We start from the raw sequence: 21,937 nt of genomic DNA on the forward strand, positions 1-21,937 counted from the left end.
CCCTATTAGGGGTGGAATTAAAAAAAAATCCCTTCTTAAATGAGGTGTACAGTATAAGATCAACACTGTCTCCAAGTTTCAAGTTTGTACCCTTAGCGGTTTGGGCTGGATGGTGATGAGTCAAACGGTCAAGACGTTGTCTTTTATATAAAAGAGATAAGACTATTCTCTTGTCTTTAGGTAAACACATTGGGAGATGCTTATAATGGAGTAACCTGCTGAATTGAGCTTCATGGTTAGTTTATCCATGTGTTGACTCCATTTTAATCTGTTATTCAGTGGGGCCCCGAGGAAATTCAGACTCTGCACGTCATTCAGTATATGACCATTAATATCTGCTTCTGGTACCTACAGGTCATTATTACTGGTTTGAAATAAAACAATATGAGTCTTTGTGAGACTTAGACTTGACCCTTGAACTTGAAAGGTGACTTTTCTGTAAAATATACTACAAAGCGTGGTCAATGGGACTCTTATGTTTAAACTGAAATTTAAGTTATAAATCACTTGAAAATTTTAACTGAAGTTGTATAACATTTACTTTCACAATTATTTAAGTGTTTTTCAATACTCCTTGTTGATTTTATTGCACTAAATAAAGCCCGCAGTATTTTGCTTTTTATCACACAAAATCACATACTTTTGTATAGATATTTAAATAGTACACAACAACAAACTATCAGAGAACTGAGTTTTACATTCTGAAAAAAATATATAATATCTCTTTAGCCAGTAAATTTTCACTCAGAACTAAATTCCAGGGTTTGTTGCTCAATGCTGGGATCTACATTTTTCTTTACCACCACTCATAACACATTTGATTTTAACTATCACTATAAATTCTTTTTGGAGAAACAGAAAGGCGTCTCTCACCACTAACCTGAAATTCTTCTGAGTGATCCTCTTGTTTGCTAGCAGCATTGGGTATTGCAAAATCGTCGTCTTTTTTACCTTTTTCTTAATCTATACCACTGACATCTTCCTCTAACCACCACCTAACAATTTCATCAAGCTTAATATCATTAAAGTATACACATTCCTGTGACCACATTTCATACTATACTGCAGAAAACAGGTGTTTAGTTCACAAGGCGCAGTCTAGGAGACACCGACGCATGTCGACATATGGCAACAACAAAAAAATAAGACTGTAATGCAATTGATAGTTCAGATTGTATATTTGGCAGTTTAAGGACGGTGGAGTGTGTATTGAAACATTCCACCAGATGTGAGCTGTGTCTGCTGAGATTCAGCTTGGACCCTTGATTAGTATTCTTATGTCATCAGTAGAGATTGCAAGTTTTGAACGGCACTTTAAAGTCAAGCAAAAGTATGGTACATCAGCTCAGCAATTGCATTTCAGCAAGGCAAACAGAATATCAGAATCTGCTGGTCACTTTAATCATGTTGTGGTAATTGTACATTACTGAAGTGAATGAACCAGTTCATTTAAAAAGTGCACATACTTAGGTACTTTCCCATCAGTCCTGATTTTGGTTGTCAAACCATTCCACTCAAATGACCTCCTGAGTGTTCGTACTTGTTCTCTTCTCTATGGTATATGTTTTCAATTTTTTTTTTTTTTTTTTTTTTTTTTTTTTTTTTTTTTTTTTTTTTTTGAAGGATATATTTATATCGTTATTTCAAAAAAAATCTTCAATTTTGTCAGACATCCTACCTATGTATGTCCTGGCAGTAAACTTTATTTTCTCTGTAGATCAGTAGTGTATTAATTGTTGCACCTTTTTATAATTTTGTTGTATTTGGAGTCAACTATTTTTGGATCATATTTATTGTTAAGGCTAACAGCTGGTAGATCGCAGAGTTTTTCATTATCTCTAACTTCTTGTTAGATACAATAGCTCTTTAAGCTCAGTGACCTATAGACAAGGAGTTATTTCTTCTACTTCCATGGCGACTTCAGATCGCAAGAAGATGTATTACAGGAGTACTACAAGAGCGAATTTCTGCTCGTGTATCTTCTCTTTGTACTCCTACTGACAAGTTTCCAAGCTCTCAAGAATCTGCATCAGTATCTATATTCTGCGGTAAAGTGGATAAAGTGGGGTACTTCTGAAAGTACAGACTTGGTGCTTTTTCCTGTTCCACTCATGTATGGACTGTGGAAGAAAAACAAGTGCTTCAAAGCCACAAGCATACTGTAATTAATCTAATCTTGTTCTCACAATCCCTATGGAAGCAATATGTAGAGGGCTGAAGTACGAGGGCAGTTCAATAAGTAATGCAACACATTTTTTTTCTCGGCCAATTTTGGTTGAAAAAACCGGAAATTTCTTGTGGAATATTTTCAAACATTCCCGCTTCGTCTCGTATAGTTTCATTGACTTCCGACAGGTGGCAGCGCTGTACGGAGCTGTTAAAATGGCGTCTGTAACGGATGTGCGTTGCAACAACGGGCAGTGATCGAGTTTCTTTTGGCGGAAAACCAGGGCATCTCAGATATTCATAGGCGCTTGCAGAATGTCTACGCTGATCTGGCAGTGGACAAAAGCACGGTGAGTCATTGGGCAAATCGTGTGTCATCATCACCACAAGGTCAAGCAAGACTGTCTGATCTCCCGCGTGCGGGCCGGCCGTGCACAGCTGTGACTCCTGCAATGGCGCAGCGTGCGAACACACTCGTTCGAGATGATCGACGGATCACCATCAAACAACTCGGTGCTCAACTTGACATCTCTGTTGTTAGTGCTGTCACAATTGTTCACCAGTTGGGATATTCAAAGGTTTGTTCCCGCAGGGTCCCTTGTTGTCTAACCGAACACCATAAAGAGCAAAGGAGAACCATCTGTGCGGAATTGCTTGCTCGTCATGTGGCTGAGAGTGACAATTTCTTGTCAAAGATTGTTACAGGCGATGAAACATGGGTTCATCACTTCGAACCTGAAACAAAACGGCAATCAATGGAGTGGCGCCACACCCACTCCCCTACCAAGAAAAAGTTTAAAGCCATACCCTCAGCTGGTAAAGTCATCGTTACAGTCTTCTGGGATGCTGAAGGGGTTATTCTGTTCGATGTCCTTACCCATGGTCAAACGATCAACTCTGAAGTGTATTGTGCTACTCTTCAGAAATTGAAGAAACAACTTCAGTGTGTTCGTAGGCACAAAAATCTGAACGAACTTCTCCTTCTTCAATCCGTGGGAGGCACTACGCGGATGATGAAGAAGTTATTGATGCAGTATGACGTTGGCTCCGACATCGACCAGTGGAATGGTACCGTGCAGGCATACAGGCCCTCATTTCAAGGTGGCGTAAGGCCGTAGCATTGAATGGAGATTACATTGAAAAATAGTGTTGTGTAGCTAAAAGATTGGGGAATAACCTGGTGTATTTCAATGCTGAATAAAACAACCTCTGTTTCAGAAAAAAATGTGTTGCATTACTTATTGAACTGCCCTCGTATATTAGTAGATTGACCATTGATAGCTGGTTCATGGAAGTTACTAAGCACACTTCCACAGTATCTTTTGCATCTACATTCATGTGTCTGTCAGTTCACATTTTTCACCATTCTGGTGATGGTCTCTTGTGGGTCAAACAAATCTGTGACTATGCTGCCATTCTTTGTATTGTTAATATTACTGTTTACTCATATTTGATAGGGGCCCCATGCACTTGAGTAACATTCTAAGACGGGACACACAAGCAATTTGTAAACAATCTCTTTCATAGAATGTCTGCATTTTCCCCGTAACCTTCCAATGAGCCAAAGTCTGGCCGCTGCCTTACCTACGACTGAGCCTATGTGAGTGTTCCACGTTAGATCTCTATCAACTGTTACACTCAGGTGCTTGTACGAGTTACTGATTTGCAGTTGTGTCTCACTGATATTATAGTCAAAGGATGCTATATTTTTCACATTATTTAGTGCAGAATTTGACATTTACGGGGATTTAAAGCAAGTTGCCAATTTTTGCACCAGTTTGAAATCCTGTCAATATCTGGATGAATAGTTGTGGAGCTTTCATAAGACAGCAGTTCCTTATAGATAACTGTATCATGTGTGAAAAATCTGGGGTTACAATTAATATTGTCTGCAGGGGCAATAATATACAACACAAACAGCAAGGGACCCAACACGTTTCTGTGAGGCACACCTGAAGCTCATCAGTCTTATGAATGGTTTGATGTGGCCCGCCACCATGAATTCCTCTCCTGTGCTAATCTCTTCATCTCAGAGTATCACTTGCAACCTTTATCCTCAATTGCTGAATGTATTCCAATCTCTGTCTTCCTCTACAGTTTTTGCCCTCTACAGCTCCCTCTGGTACCATGGAAGTCATTCCCTCATGTCTTAGCAGATGTCCTATCATCCTGTCCCTTCTCCTTGCCAGTGTTTTCCACATATTCCTTTCCTCTCCGATTCGCAGAACCTCCTCATTCCTTACCTTATCAGTCCACCTAATTTTCAAAATTCATCTGTAGCACCACATCTAAAATGCTTCGATTCTCTTCTGTTCTGTTTTCCCCACAGTCCATGTTTCACTACCATACAATGCTATACTCCAAATGTACATTCTCTCTAATTTCTTCCTCAAATTAAGGCCAATTATTTGATATTAGTAGACTTCTCATGGTCAGGAATGTCCTTTTTACCATTGCTAGTCTGCTTTTGATGTCCTCCAAGCTCCATCTGTCATTCATTATTTTACTGCCTAAGTAGCAGAATTCCTAAACTTCATCTACTTTGGGACCACCAATCCTGATATCAAGTGTCTCGCTGCTTTCATTTCTACTATTTCTCATTGCCTTCGTCTTTCTTCGATTTACTCTCAATCCATACCCTGTACTCATTGGACTGTTCATTCCATTCAGCAGATCAAGTAATTCTTCTTCAATTTCACTCAGGATAGCAATGTCATCAGCAAATCATATCATTGATATCCTTTCACCTTGAATTTTAATTCCACTCCTGAACCTTTCTTTTATTTCCATCATTGCTTCCTCGATATACAGATTGGACAGCAGGGGCAAAAGAATACATCCTTGTCTAACACCCTTTCCAATACAAGCACTTCGTTCTTGCTCATCCACTCTTATTATTCCCTCTTGGTTGTTGTACATATTGTAGTATATGACATGTCTCTCCCTATAGCTTACCCCTATTTTTCTCAGAATTTCAAACATCTGGCACCATTTTACGTTCTCAAACACTTTTTCCAGGTCAACAAATCTTATGAATGTTTCTTGATTTTGCTTCCATTATTAACCGTAATGTCAGAATTGCCTCTCTCGTGCCTTTACCTTTCTTAAAACCAAACTGACCATCATCTAGAGCATCGTCAATTTTCTTTTCCATTTTTCTGTATTAGTCTTGTCAGCAACGTGGATGATGAGCTTTTAAGCTGATTGTGCAATAATTCTCACACTTGTCAGCTCTTGCTGTCTTCGGAATTGTGTGGATGAGAGTTTTCCAAATGTCAGATGGTATGTCGCCAGACTCATACGTTCTACACACCAGCGTGAATAGTTGTTTAGTTGCCACTTCCCCCAATTAGAAATTCTGATGGAATGTTATCTATCCTTTCTGCCTTATTTGATCTTAAGTCCTCCAAAGCTCTTTTAAATTCTGATTCTAATACCGGGTCCCCTATCTCTTCTAAATTGACTCCTGCTTCTTCTTCTATCACATCAGATAAATCTTCCCCCTCATAGAGGCTTTCAATGTATACTTTCCACCTATCCGCTCTCTCGTCTGCGTTTAACAGCGGAATTCCTGTTGCACTCTTAATGTTATCACCCTTGCTTTTAATGTCACCGAAGTTTGTTTTGACTTTCCTGTGTGCTGAGTCAGTCCTTCGACAGTTGTAATTTTCTTAAGAAACATTGATGTGGTACCGACTTAAATGCTCTTTGGAGATCAAGAAACACTGTATCCATCTGACTGCATCATTGCACACACACAGTGGTGACCGGATCCAGAAAGCTCCATGTCAATTGAGAGAGTGGTACACGATACAGAGAAGGAAAGACATTTGTGTGAATATATTGAAATATTGCTAGTATAAATACATTAAAATAATTAATTGTCGCTCAGCTGTATAAGACAGCTGGGTTATTGTCAATATTTGTAATCACAGTATGGAAGCACCAACAAGTCTCTCTTGTCTTTTGTAGAAACACCAGAGCTCGAGATCCTGCTAGAAATGCTGCCCCCGACTTATGTTCCGGGTTTCCACGATGAGGCAGCTGTGAGGGCGATGCGCTATAATGACCTCGGCACGACAGGTCTCAAGGTGTCCCATCTGGGATTTGGCGGTGCCGCACTGGGGTGTTTTGGGTGAGTGGCGCTGGTGAAATGTGATTTTTTTGTGTAGGAGATATGACATAATTTGCAGTGAAACCTTTTTATATTACTAACACAAAATTCTACAAAAGAATATAATTCTGTTCTTCAGTGTTTGAAATTGCCATTTACGAATTCTTTCATTCACTCATTATGTTTCGTCAATCCCAGCATGAAGGATAGCCTTCGGGGATATGGATCAAGTCAACAAATTCACTGCAGGCTTAAAGACGAGCTATTAACCTACAAGACAGAAACTTCTAAAGGGCTCCATACATAAGCAACGGATCACAGCGATCTGTCACGTGGACAACAGATCGCTTTGTAGATCACACGTGGGGGCAAATTGCAGTGATCGGTCGCTCGTTTGGGGACCCTTAAGCTTGTGTGTTCTATGAGATGAAATATTACTCGAGAAAAAGTTTGCTGTTTTTATCCTGTACCTGAAATACTGTCAGCTTGTTTAACACATATAAGCATCAGCTGACTTGGGTTCTTTGATAAATGTGTAAGCGTCATAAGCATTATTTCAGACTATCTACATACTCCTCTGATTTATCGCCAATGAAAAGAAACAATTGAAACAACAAGCAAATGTGCATATTTTGCAAAGCAGAAAAATGTGGCAATGAGAACATTGAAACAATGGTAAAACATCAATGCAAAATATAATCTGACATTATTCATATAAAAAAATAGCTCTCTTCGGAAATATTAACAATATCCATTGTAAAACAAAAACCTCAATAAACATGTGTTATCATACAGCAGTTCAAACAGTATCAAGAACTGTTCAGACTCTCGTAGTATTACATGGGGTGTCAGAACATGCCCTGTCTGGCTCACTTTTTCACCTCTGCCTCATGATTTGCCTTTTCCTTTCAGTTGGTTCCTGCTTTTGCACAATGTGTGTTTTATTATGAGGTCTGCTTTGCACATCTCTTTGAATTTCCATTGGAGGAAGTAGTACATTTATTATTTTTATTTTATAATCCTACAGTATTATTTTATTCCCCAAATATTTGTTGTAAAAATAATATGAATTGAAAAGTAGCATGTCAATTAAGTGTAAGAATAGTTTTCCAGGCCAGCAGATGGTCTGCTGTTCATGTAAATAACATGAGTGTCTGATCCTGCCAGTCAGTCCCAGACACATTTGCACTGTATTTGACAATTGGCAGTAGTTTTGAGATTGCTTGCTGGTATTAATTGGTCACTTGTGCCATTGTGTTCTGAAATTCCATAAAATTTTCTGATCATCACATCTTCCAAATAGCAAGCATTTGTGTTTCCTTTACTCGTTTCTACAGATACTACTTCCTCGAGAGTGTTCCTCCTATAATGTCCCAGTACTGCATGTTTCCAGATTCAGTAAGGTTTTAGCTAAAGCAAAGCTATTGTAGTAATTGTCCGTGTAAATACGATGGCCACCATGCAGTTTCTCCAACAACAAATGCAAAATGATCTTTTCAGCATGAGACTTTCCCCTCATCTCATCAAGCACTCCTGTTTACATAGTGCAGTTATTTATAAAACGATCCAAATTGCTTAGCATTTACATTTTTATGTCATATTTATGTCTTTCATTTTGTATATATTGTCTAAAAGACAATCTCTCCCTCCAAAGAATCATCGATTCATCTAAAGATAGGTCTTTCCCTGGGTAATATACTTGACACATTTTATTGTCAAAATAGTTTAGAGGGTAGGTCATATTTTCATATAATCAGTCATTCAGTTTTGAGCGTCCTGTCTGTGGATTTGTAGCAAAATGTAATAAGTATAAGATGATCATATATCTGTCTCTGCTCATGATCATCACTATTTCTTTATTTTGAAACCAAGGATCTTTCTTCCAGTAATTGTGTAATTGAGAGGTTTTCATGTAATCCATATGTAATGAAATACCTAAAAAGACAAGTAGTTTTGTACACTAACAGGTTTCCAACTATGAATCCTAGACCTGTCCTTTGTGTTGTCACTGAGAAATACACTCACAGCATTGTCATTTGTTTCATCAACTATATGCTGAAGGATGGTTTCTGTAAGCAATAGCCTAAAAAATCCATAGGTCCATTGCTAGTCGGATGACATGGTAAACATGGCCTGTTTTGTAAATGGATGATATTGCATGTTGTGTACTTCATCATCTGCCAGTGTGGATTCTTCACCATCTATATTTTCGTCACCACCACCACCACCACCACCACCACCACCACCATCATCATCATCATCCATATGTTCTGAACCCACACTCTTACAAAATCCATTTGAATGCTCTGTCTCCACATTATCATCACTAAGGTAAATTTCTGTATCCTTGAGATTCGAACTATCCTCCTACAATTTCTTATCTTCAAATTCAAAATTGCTATCTTGTAACATGTTCAGTACCTGATCGGCAGTGGATTTTTCATTCTTCCTACACTTTTTAGCTTTAGAAGGTCCCAGTGTCCATTGGTTACCTGCCATTTCAAATAAGCTATCTCACAGACAATTAAGCACATTAAAAATAAATAAAATAATTTTTTTTTTAAATGTAGGCAAAAAATTGTTCCCAGAAACTTCATTGTTTGTAAAAAAAAAAAAACGTGGTCACAGCTGCAAAACTAAAGTGAATATTAACAACTGTTAACACACACACCTATAATCAACTGCTGCACTGATTAGTTGGTGGTGGAAATGCTCATAACCATTAGCAGCAATAGACTGGTGGCTTTTGTTGATGTTTTTAAGTGTGAGCCACAGTGAACGTGTTAACAGGCAGGACCAATCACTGCTGGCTACTTCTGTAAAGTGACTAGCAACAAATTGTGACTAGTATTAATCTACTTAAACTTATAATTATAGTAATTCTCGATTACTTACATATTTATGTTAGGAGAAAAACAGCTACCTTGAATAAAACAATTGCTTCTCGTCCTATACTACTCTGCTGGTCACATTATCCAACACATCAAACAAAACATTTTAACTTTATACAGATCACTGTTAGCAGTCTATGTACTGGAAAAATCAGGGTCTATCTGGTACAAACATTAGAGTTAGACATTCCTAAGCTCACGCGTTGAACAAGTAGTGGCTAATAAGGTATGTTTTTACTTTGTTTTTAAGTATTAAGGGATTTTCGATTTTCTGCCTAATGTCCACTGGCAACCTGTTAGACTTTTGCACATGAATATAAGTTTCCATTCCCAACCCTAGAGAGGGATCATACTCTGTATGGAAATTATTTCTATTTCTACATTTGTGATTAAGAACTGTAGAGTTCATTCTAAATTCACTCTTTTTTTGTGGTTGTGAACCATTGAATTCATTCTAAATTCACTCTTTTTTTCTAAACACAAATACCCGTAGGCGGTATATTTACTGGGCTATAAGTGTAAGAATCCCTAGGTAACTATACAGGAATTCTGCTTATTGTCAGAGTATCAAATTCATGTCTTTTTTTGTGACTCTTCCATTATCTCTTTAGTCAGATTCACCCTCCCAAAAATGTACATGATCCTACAATGACAAAAACATTTTTGTAATGAACTTGGAAGCTGGCTGAAGTGAAAGCTAAATGTAAAATTCCTATGTCACTTAAACTGTAAGCCAACACGAATAATGGAACTATATATGACTTGTGACAATATTATGAAAAGGCTAATGGGAACTCCAGGTAGGAATATCAACAATGTAGGAAAAGACAGATTGCTTCTTGTCGTGAAGAAGACACATTAAGTTGCAGACATGCACAATTAAAAGAACTTACAAAAAGCATTCGGTCACAGTCTTTGTCAGTAAACAAGAGCCACACACCATTCATACACACAGGCAAGCACACCTCATGCACACAAGACTGCCAACTGCAGCCTCTCAGCCCAATATATGAGTGAAGGTGTTGTGTGGCAATGGGTCTGATTTTTTTAAAAAAGTGATAGAACATTCTAATGAAGAGAGGAGTTGTGAGCCTTCTGCTGTGAGTAATGATCTTATCAAGAAAATTGATGAAACAGTTTGTGAAAATTGAAGATTCACAATCTCTGAACTTTTTGAACAATTCCTGCAAATTTCTCTTACAGCTTTGTATGAGGTTGTCACTGATAACTTAGCCTACTGAAAGTACTGTGCTCAGTGGGTACTGAAACTTCTCACAGATATCCACAAAACCAAACGAATGGTCTCTGCCTTAGATTTCCTTTCATGCTACGATGGAGAAGGAGTAGGTTTTTCTTGAAGAGAATTTTGACAATTGGGTGTTGTTTGTTGTTTTGGTCTTCAGTCCTGAGACTGGTTTGATGCAGCTCTCCATGCTACTCTATCCTGTGCAAGCTTCTTCATCTCCCAGTACCTACTGCAACCCACATCCTTCTGAATCTGCTTAGTGTACTCATCTCTTGGTCTCCCTCTACGATTTTTACCCTCCACGCTGCCCTCCAATACTAAATTGGTGATCCCTTGATGCCTCAGAACATGTCCTACCAACCGATCCCTTCTTCTAGTCAAGTTGTGCCACAAACTCCTCTTCTCCCCAATTCTGTTCAGTACCTCCTCATTAGTTATGTGATCTACCCATATAATCTTCAGCATTCTTCTGTAGCACCACATTTCGAAAGCTTCTACTCTCTTCTTTTCTAAACTATTTATCGTCCACGTTTCACTTCCATACATGGCTACACTCCATACAAATACTTTCAGAAACGACTTCCTAACACTTAAGTCAATACTCGATTTCAACAAATTTCTCTTCTTCAGAAACGCTTTCCTTGCCATTGCCAGTCTACATTTTATATCCTCTCTACTTCGACCATCATCAGTTATTTTGCTCCACAAAAAGCAAAACTCCTTTACTACTTTAAGTGTCTCATTTCCTAATCTAATTCCCTCAGCATCACCCGACTTAATTCCACTACATTCCATTATCCTTGTTTTGCTTTTGTTGACATTCATCTTATACCCTCCTTTCAAGACACTGTCCATTCCGTCCAACTGCTGTTCCAAGTCCTTAGCTGTTTCTGACAGAATTACATTGTCATCAGCGAACCTCAAAGTTTTTATTTCTTCTCCATGGATTTTAATACCTACTCCGAACTTTTCTTTTGTTTCCTTTACTGCTTGCTCAATATACAGATTGAATAGCATCGGGGAGAGGCTACAACCCTGTCTCACTCCCTTCCCAACCACTGCTTCCCTTTCATGCCCCTCGACTCTTATAACTGCCATCTGGTTTCTGTACAAATTGTAAATAGCCTTTCGCTCCCTGTATTTTACCCCTGCCACCTTCAGAATTTGAAAGAGAATATTCCAGTCAACATTGTCAAAAGCTTTCTCTAAGTCTACAAATGCTAGAAATGTAGGTTTGCCTTTCCTTAATCTTTCTTCTAAGATAAGTCGTAGGGTCAGTATTGCCTCACGTGTTCCAACATTTCTACAGAATCCATGCTGATCTTCCCCAAGGTCAGCTTCTACCAGTTTTTCCATTCATCTGTAATGAATTCGCGTTAGTATTTTGCAGCTATGACTTATTAAACAGATAGTTCAGTAATTTTCACATGTCAACACCTGCTTTCTTTGGGATTGGAATTATTATATTCTTCTTGAAGTCTGAGGGTATTCCACCTGTCTCATATATCTTGCTCACCAGATGGTAGAGTTTTGTCAGGACTGGCTCACCCAAGGCTGTCAGTAGTTCTAATGGAATGTTGTCTACTCCTGGGGCCTTGTTTCGACTTAGGTCTTTCAGTGCTCTGGCAAACTCTTCACACAGTATCATACCTCCCATTTCATCTACATCCTCTTCCATTTCCATAATATTGTCCTCAAGTACATCGCCCTTGTATAGACCCTCTATATACTCCTTCCACCTCTCTGCTTTCCCTTCTTTGCTTAGAACTGGGTTTCCATCTGAGCTCTTCATATTCATACAAGTCGTTCTCTTATCTCCAAAGGTCTCTTTAATTTTCCTGTAGGCAGTATCTATCTTACCCCTCGCGAGATAAGCCTCTACATCCTTACATTTGTCCTCTAGCCATCCCTGCTTAGCCATTTTGCTCTTCCCGTCGATCTCATTTTTGAGACGTTTGTATTCCTTTTTGTCTGCTTCACACAATTGGGTGGCAAATGTAAATGCCGAAACTTAACAACGGTCAGTCGCTTGGAGCCATACCAATTCCCCAGGCAGGTCAAACAGAGCCTGCCAAACTTTGTCATTGAGGAAGGTTATGGCTATGGCTTTGGGACACTGAGTGTATTTTGCTGGTTGAATTTATGGATTGTGAAATGATGATCACATCTGATGTGTACTGTGAAACTTTGAAGAAACTTAGGCTTGCCATTCAAAAGAACATCACAGTATGCTGACACCTGGTGTTTTGCATTTACATAACTAAGCATGTCCTCACAGTGCCCGAAACACTCTTGAGATTTTGAAGCAATTCAAATGGGACATTTTTCGTCATTCCCCATACACTCCAGACTTGATAGCAAGGGATTTTCATCTGTTCACTCATATGAGGAAGTGGTTTGCATCACAGCACAACAATGAACTCCAAAATGCTGTGAAAGACTGGTTGCACACCCACACAGGAGATTTTGTGGAAAAGGAATTTGTAAATTAGTGAAATCCTATGACAAATACTAAACTAGCAAATGGACATAGTTTCAGGTTGGACATAACAAAATTCATTTTTCCATGAAAGTTTTTTATTTTCAGGCAAAAGGAGATTACTTTCCAAACTGTCCTTGTATCATCACATTATTTAAAATACACATTGTTTTAAAGTAGTACTGCACTGACAACTTTCAGTTTTCCTTAGGACAGTATAAGAACTAAGAAAATTCAAAATTTGTGTAAAATTGCACTGTAAAAAATTCAGTCTTTAAATTTCTTAGCTAAACTTGAAATTTCAACATCTAAAGCTTCAGATTCTTCCATGACCTTTTCTGTAATCATTTATTGATCTTTGATTGTGTTGCAGTGTAAGCACTTCTTTCTGCATCAACTGTATCTTCTAAGTTTCAGAGTAAAACTTCTTGTTAACAGAGGAGCCTCTTTCAACTGCAGCATTTCCATGAAACATGCATAACATCTATACAAACTTGGTGAAGTCATGTTTCGCACTTAGCAATAAATTCATCAGAAAATGATCAAGTTCATCCTTCTTAGGATTGAATTGTTCTAGTTGTTTTTCTGAATACTCAGAAAATTTAAAATATTCGCTCTTCAGTATGTCAGCTGTTGATGGAGTCATATGTTTTTTGACACAAATTCTTCCAATGCATTGTCAGTCAAGAATTTCTCAGAATGGAGCGCTGTATAACTTAGGGTGATAAACATGAACTGCCTACAATCTTTAATTTCAAAGGAGTCCTCTTAGTAATTTGTAGATATAGACTTTGCAAAGTACCTGTGCATACTTTTATGAAATAAGGACATCACTTTCTGTGTTTTCTTTCTAGCAGCAATGGCACCACATACAATATCTGCATAATGACTTGTTTCTTAATCACATGCTTCGGAAACATCAGTAGCAAGTAAAATTTGGTAGACGTTGTCGCCATTTCCATAACAGTTTCTTTATGAACTGAGATACAGTGCTATACATTAAACTGAACAAATCTCTGTACAAAAATGGGTAGAGAAGAGTCAGTTGACAGATGCGTAGTTAAAAGCTCCTCAGGTTCAGTTGATACAGATACAGGAAACTCATGTTTTGCACAGTTGTGTTCTAAAAGACGTTTAAATTTTTCAATGTCTCTAGTCTCTGGAGGTCTTTTATGTACTTCAGCAACATACTTCTTCACATGCAGAATAAGTTCAAGTGCTCTTTTCATGACTTCAGTATTTCCAACACATCTTAAAGAAAAAAATTTGAGAGGAAACTTAGAAAACCCAGTGATGTCTGAGCAGGTTACACTGCTTGAAAGAGTATCCATCATAAAGCACCAGATTACCCTAGAAATTCATGAGCATTCCAGTTACTTTTAATATGAACTATTTTCAAAGCTGTATTCACCACATGAAGTGAAGAAGTGTCACAGTAAAACACTTGTGGTTGATTATCTTCTTACTTTTACAAATCAAACTATTTATAACATTCACCAAGTGGCGGCAGGAGAACACACATATAAACACATTTAAAATACCTTTATATGTGAGTTTTCCTGCTGCTGCTAGGTGAGAGGATTTTTCATCTGTTCAGTTACACTATATTCTCAAAAATGGATTTTTTAAAAATATACTTATAGCATTCATTTCACTCACAGTACATTAAGAGTGTTGTGCTATTTTTATTGTGTAATACACTAAAATCTCACATGGCTTGAAGAAAACTAACTTAGACAGCAAACAGCAAATACAACTACAAGGTCCCTCAACACCCTCCATGTTCTGAGTGGTACCTCCTGGGGAATTGACTCTCCTCCACTTCTATTGCACCTTGAAGTTGGACTATGGAAGCATAGTTTACTACTCTGCACAACCGTCTATTGTTCAGCATCTAGACTCTGTCCATCACTGTGGATTGCATTTAGTGTCTGGAGCTTTTTACACCAGCCCCATGGAGAGCCTTTATGCTGAGACTGCTGAACCTCCACTGTCCAATCAGCAAGCTGTCCTTCTGAGTCATTATGCCTGCTCATCTGACACATATCCTTTTTCTTTGACGCCTCCATGGATTTAGGATATGCGGGTCACCCTGCCTCTCTACTACCACTGGGAGCCTGCTTCTGTCACCTGCTACATTCCCTTTCCTTCAATTTCCTTAACAAATGGGGGTATAATGCCACCTTGGCTTTGCCCCTGGACCTGCCTTTTCTGTGACGTTTGTCAGCTTCCCAAGGATATTACCCCCCCCCCCCCCCCTGCCCTCATAGTTTATCATTGGGCATTTGCTGCTCTATGCGCACTAATGGAGGATGCCACATTTATTTACACTGATGGCTGCAAGGCCACCTTTGATGTCAGGAGTGCCTATATTGTTGGTGCCATCCCTACTAGATTTTGGCTTCCCGACCAGTGTTCAGTTTTTACTGTGGAGCTTTATGCTGTTCTCCAACCTGTCCAATACATCCGTCACCATCAGCGGATACAGTATATTATATACTCGGATTCACTCAGCACTCTTCTCAACCTCCAAGCTCTTTATCCCATCCACCCTCTGGTCCACCAGATTCAGGACTGCCTCCACATGCTCCACTTGGGGGGGGGGGGGCATCTCTGTGGCAATCCTCTGGATCCCAGGGCACACTGGTATCCGCAAATGAGGCTGCTGATATAGCGGCAAAGGCTGCCATCTCTCTTCCTTGGCCCGCCGTTCGCATGGTTTCCTTTGCCGATCTACATAGCATTTTATGTTGTCGTGTTGCTCTTTCATGGCACACACATTGGTCTGCACTTCCCGATAATAAGTTACAGGACATATAACCTCTTCCCTGTGCTTGGGCCTCTTCCTCCCAGCCTCGTCATCGGGAGGAGGTAATTTTAACTAGACTGGATTGAGCACTGTCTTTTTAGCCATCGACATCGTTTAAGTGGTGGTCCTCCCCCACTTTGTCCCTACTGCTTTCAATTGTCGACAGTGAGACACCTTTCACTTCAGTGCCGCTATTTTAATCCACTGTGTGCCCATTTACAGCTGTCGCCTGATATATCTTCCCTTTTAGCAGATGACGCACGCTCAGCTGATCGCATCCTTGAGTTTTCATTTGATGCTCTTTTTGGGGAAAACAGTCCCCCTTCAATAGCAATTTTCTAAGATTCCCTTCCATTTTTAGTTTCCCTCCTTCTTGAGGTTTGCTCCCATTGCTGCTGACTTAAATTTCAGTTTTTTACCCTTCACTAAGCCACAGAATGGGTGCTTATGAGCGTAGCAGTTTTGTGCCCCCCCCCCCCCCCCCAAACAAAACAAAAAAAAGGGGAGGGTACTATATACTAATAATACGAGGGGCGTTCGAAAAGACCATGCAAATGTAAAAACTACTTACATTTATTTGGGGTAAACCTTTTTTATTTTTCCACATAATCTCCTTTTAGACTTATATGCTTCATCCAATGCTATTCTAATTTGTTGATCCCTTCCGAATAATAGGAATTGTTCAAGTCTGCAAAATAGCTATTAGTTGCTGCAATCACCTTCTTGTTTGAATAAAATCTTTGTCCTGCCAGTCATTTCTTCAAATTGGGGAACAAATAGTAGTTCGAGAGAGCCAAGTCTGGAGAATAGGGGGTATGTGAAACGAGTTGGAATCCTATTTCCATTAATTTTGCGACCACAGCTGCTGAGGGGTGTGCTGGTGCATTGTCGTGATGCAAAAGGACTTTTTTTGCAGCCCAATCGCCAGTGTTTTTCTTGCAGCTCGGTTTTCGAATGGTCCAATAATGATGAATAATATTTCCCTGCAATAGTTGTACCCTTTTCCAGATAGTCGATGAGGATTTTCCCTTGCAAACCCCAAAAGACAGTCACCATAACCTTTCCGGCCGAAGGAATGGTCTTCACTTTTTTGGTGCAGATTCTCCCTTGGTAACCCATTGTTTATATTGTTGTTTGGTCTCAGGAGTATAGTAATGTATCCATGTCTCAAGAATATAGTAATGTATCCATGTCTCAGGAGTATAGTAATGTATCCATGTTTCATCCACAGTGACGAAACGATTCTTAAAGTCCTGTGGATTCTTCCTGAACAGCTGCAAACCATCCTTGCAACACTTCACATGATTCCGTTTTTGGCCCAGCATGAGCAATCGTGGAACCCATCTTGCGGATAGCTTTCTCATGTCCAAATGTTTATTCAAAATATTACGTACCCATTCATTCGAGATGCTCACAGCACTAGCAATCTCATGAACCTTAATCTTCTGCCATCCATCACCATATCATGGATTTTATCAATGATTTCTGGGGTCGTATATTCCACAGGGTGCCCAGAACATTCAGCATCACTTGTGCCCATATGGCCACTCCAAAAATTTTGAAACCACTTATAGACTGTTCCAATCAAACGTGCAGAGTCACCATAATGTTTATCAAGCTTCTCTTTAGTCTCCTGAGGCATTTTGGCTTTCGTAAAGTAATGTTTAATCACCATACGAAATTCTTTTTCGCCCATTTTGAATAATCACTTGACTTCCTTGTTCACATGAATGCCAAACACAAAGAAATAGACCAATATGGCTGAAACTTGGTGTGCACTCTTTCCAAAGATGCTAATAACTAAACATCACCTCGATACACCCTGGTGGTCCCATCTCTCGGACTTTGCACAGACTTTTCAAATACCCCTCGTAAAGCATGGGTAACATTTTGGCTAGTGAGAAATTGATTTTACTCTGATCATCATTAACATCTTCCATAAGAGATTAGAATTACAGTAGTTCCATATTAATTATGAAAAACCTTTAAAAATATCTTTCCAAAAAAGATGCTGATTAATGAGATTTAAACAGAAGAAGGGGTGAACAGAATAACAGAAACAATTATTCTGATACTTCTCTAGTGACACATTAGATGGCAGCATTATCTTGGACGGAACTACAGTTTACACCTCATTTTGACTTGGTGTATACATCTCATATAGCTCTGTGTTAACAAAGCAACACTTCCAAATTTCCCTCTCTGCACCTGACCCTCAAGGTTCCAAATGTCAGTAGCAGAGGCTGTGCTAACCTGGCTTGCACAGATGGACATCCCAGTCCCCTACAGATAACAGAGACTTTGTAAGAGTTTGGGTAAATCTTTATAAAATGTATAGTTATGCATTACTGTTTATTAAATGGACTGCTGGATATAACATTTTTTAGAGTAGCACTAAGTTGGCACTCCCTTCTATAACTGCACCATTACTTTTTCCTTACTTTCATGAGCATTTGTTCACTTTCATGACTTTCTCATGACTTCTCTGACCAATAGGCACCCTGCTATGGAGGCTTCTGCAAGATGTCCTGTTATTCAAGTTTACACAATATTCTTATTGCACACTTCTGGAGGATAAACATTTTCCCTACCTTTGCTACAATGAATCAGAAGACTATATAATAGGACAGAAATGAATCAAGTTCACAAATATGTGCTAGCAAACTTGTATACACGTCAACACAGTGAGAGAGATTCCTAAGTGCAAAGCAGGCATAACTGAGTTTTTTTTTTGTTGCATAAGTTGATCACATGCTGAGGCAGCCGTAGTTTATTATCCATCTGGATGTGGAGGAACTTCAAACGTGGCCCAATGTGTGATCATTAATCTCTACTTCTGCTACCTGTAGGATAGTTTTTGGAACTCCATAATATGAGTTTTTGCAAGTTTGGGGTTCAAGGTATGTGCTGTGAACCAGTTGTAATCCTGTTCCATTATTCTCCTGGATGTGTGCAGTGTGGGTGTGTTTTCATCTTTTTATGAATATACTTTTGTCATCAGCAAATGTACTTTTGTCATCAGCAAATGTGACAGTTTTTGAAGAGTCTTCCAATGTCCTGGGTAAATAATTTATATAAACCTAGAACAGGAGCATATTTAATGTTTACTGACTCTGAATCTACTCTTATTCCTATTCTGTCACTTGATAATGTGCACCTTTGTTTTCTGTTACTAATATATGACTCCACTGGCCTTTAATGCCAGGCCATTTCTTTTCCCTTAAGACTTCCATGTTGGTTTTTCTTTCTGTCCAGCTTGTTCTTATCATTTTCCACCATATCTGCTTTTCAGCAGCTTCAAGTCTATTCCTTTTCAATTTATCTTTCCATAGAGAAGTAAACTCCATACAAATGAACTACATATCTATACATAATTTAAAAGTCCCCCATGTATTTTTCTGTTTGTGTGTGAAGCCTAATCTCAGGAATTAAGAGACTCACAAGGAAAGATTGTGTATATAATTTGTTACCTCTATGCCAGACAAGTTGTCTGGTTCTAGATGTTTAGTGCTACTTCTATGAAGTGCGGTCAGGTCTGTAGTTTAAAAATGAAAAAATAAATATTTAATTGATGAAACATGTTATTCATTGAATGAATTTCGCAAGATAGACTACTTTTACACATATATTTAAATTGCAGTGATCCTTTAGTATGCTTTTTCACTTTGTGTTTGTTTTTATTGTAGTTTCATGTTTTTGTTTTATTTGCAATGGCTTATGTAAATTAAATGTATTTTCCCTGACAGCACTTGTCAATGTCCTAGGCTGTTTATGTATTTTTTGACCCATTTCAATGCAAACATCTGATACACATACAAGGTTTGATATAATATACATACAGAATAAACTGAATAAGTGTAACATATACTGAGCTCTAGCCACAGCACACTATATGATGTGTTTCTGGAGGAATAGTAAATATTTTAAAAGGTTGTAGTGTAGACTAATTTGAATAAAATGTGCCACATAACACGTGTCCACTTAGTATACGCTAGAGAAATTCATCTGCTAGGATGTAACCTATACAAATACACACACAATGTGTTAAGCAAAGGTTAATTAGTAAATTCCAGAGGTGATTTTCATAAATTTCACCTCCTTCTTCAATGTACTTTTGAATTCTCTTGACAACACCAAGTGCAGCTCTTCTTCTGAACTTATCTTGCATTCTTTTATGAGGGGAACTCTATTTGTAATCCAAATGATCAGTGTGTATTTTGTGTTTACTTTATGACTGTGGCCTTCACCTTTCAACTGTCCCACAGGCAAAAACTGAAAGGGCTAAAGGTCTGGAAACTTTGGTGGCCAAGAAATGTGACCGTATCCCCAACCCATCTTTCGGGGAAGTGTTAAGTTTAACTGTCACCTGACTACTAGGATGTCCGAAGGCCCTGTCTAGTCGATAGAACACATCCGACCTTGGAGCCAAAGGAACCTTTTCCAACAAATGTGGAAGCCCATTTTCAAAAAAGTCTTGATAGTGCTAACACAACATGCCCAACCTACTGATTGTCTACCACAAAACACCACGCATGTACAGAATAGAGTACTTGAAAACATGTGTGCATGAAGGTTTTTGTCAGTCCCCTGATGTGAGTTAACGAGCAATAGGCGCAGTTCACACTGAACTCATAGTACGATTTGCAATGCAATATGTGATATAATGCAGAAGTGAGTCACATCTGTGGACTGCATAGGTATGTAATGGAAGCGGCTTAAATGGTTTCACTGTAATGACTGTGATACAACAAGAATATGTATTTGTATTGTACTACCTGGCACAACACAGAGTGCTGGTTGCTCCACACATCACGGGGAGTGAAATTTCAAGTTATCTGATTTGCCTAAAAAAAGCAAGGCTTTGTCTGTTTCTATAGTTAGTTTCTCAGTAAATCTTATACTTTTTGTGCAAAAAATAAACACCACTGTTTTGAGATTCATGTGCATCTCTGCTATGCAGTCTTTCTCATCCGATTTTGAAGGAACTATTTGGTAAAGAGAAATTATTTATTATTATCTTATAGCCACACATCACAGCTTGACAATGAATTGGTTTTATTGTAGTTATTTCTGTAGTTATTGTGGTATTTCAAAGTAAAGTACGGCACCGCACATATTTTGAAAAGCTTGCAGTGAAAATTGTAGTCACTCGCCAGTTTACATTTGGTGCATTTTACGGTGTATACTGCCACAAGAAATGCAACAAACATATTGTTTTTAACACTGGGAGGAGAACTGTACTTCTTTCCAGCCCCAAGTAGGTATGTGATACATTTTGGCATTTGGCCTCTGCAACGTATTTGATGCTATGACTGCACAGCACACTCTGCAGACTTGTCTGACATTGCTATCGATACAAGCCGAAGAATTCATTCACTCGAGTGCTTTCAAGTTGGAAAGATGTCTAAACTTGTGCGTGTGTTTTTATGCTGCGTATAATCAATTTGTCATTCACACGCGAGGGCTCTTAGTGGATGATATCTTTTCTCCAGCTTCTTGAGAAAAGTCCTTGTCTGTGAGATTACACTATGAAATCATATTCAAGAGTAGATGTGATCAGCTTGGCATGTAGGAATGTAGCAACAGAAATGAAAGAAAGAGGTAAGAATTTGCTGTGAAATCTGCACCATTGTTTTTCACTCATTATCTTCATTGTTACAGGTTCTCTTTCAGATAACATATAGCTTCGGTTGGTGACTGTAGAATACGAGTATTAATTGTATTCTAAACATTACTTCATTCGAAACATGAATATAGGACGCCCTATTTAAGGTTGTGGAAATGTTAATTGCAGGTATAGAAATGAAGCAAGCCCCAGTTTCAGTACATTTAAACATACAGCTCCAAATAAAAGATTTCCGTTGCTGTCTGGTGAACAAATGAGGTACTGTTCAGGTTTACACAGTAGGTGCACCCAGTACTTCTGTTTCTGTATGAGTTGTTTGAGCTTTAAATACTGATAAGCCGCAATAGCATCCTCTTCAGTAGTGTTCACGATTGCAACATCACAAATTGTATTGCCCCAGGGGGAACATGAATGTTGCACAGATAAGCATCACATCACGTGACCTGTATTACAATGCATATTATGGTGTATTATATCATCTCAATATGAATCACACACTATTGATACTGTCACAAGTGAAAGTGGCTTCACAATTAACCAGTATTAATGGGATTACTTGGCTATTTGCAATTAGCCAATTGTCAACTTTCATCTCCTTGTTGGAGG

The 21,937-nt window shown here is 38.6% G+C and overlaps 1 protein-coding gene across 1 annotated transcript in view; it reads left to right on the forward strand.

Annotated features, from left to right (window-relative positions):
• Window positions 1-21,937, forward strand: part of LOC126427232 (uncharacterized) — a 96,892-nt gene that overhangs the window by 23,005 nt on the left and 51,950 nt on the right. The window contains exon 2 of the mRNA XM_050089469.1: window positions 6,139-6,301. Within this exon, the coding sequence (XP_049945426.1) occupies window positions 6,168-6,301 (134 nt within the window). The 5' untranslated portion in view covers window positions 6,139-6,167. The remainder of the gene's footprint in view (window positions 1-6,138; window positions 6,302-21,937) is intronic.

Source organism: Schistocerca serialis, chromosome 11, assembly GCF_023864345.2.
Source record: "Schistocerca serialis cubense isolate TAMUIC-IGC-003099 chromosome 11, iqSchSeri2.2, whole genome shotgun sequence".
Taxonomy (NCBI): domain Eukaryota; kingdom Metazoa; phylum Arthropoda; class Insecta; order Orthoptera; family Acrididae; genus Schistocerca; species Schistocerca serialis.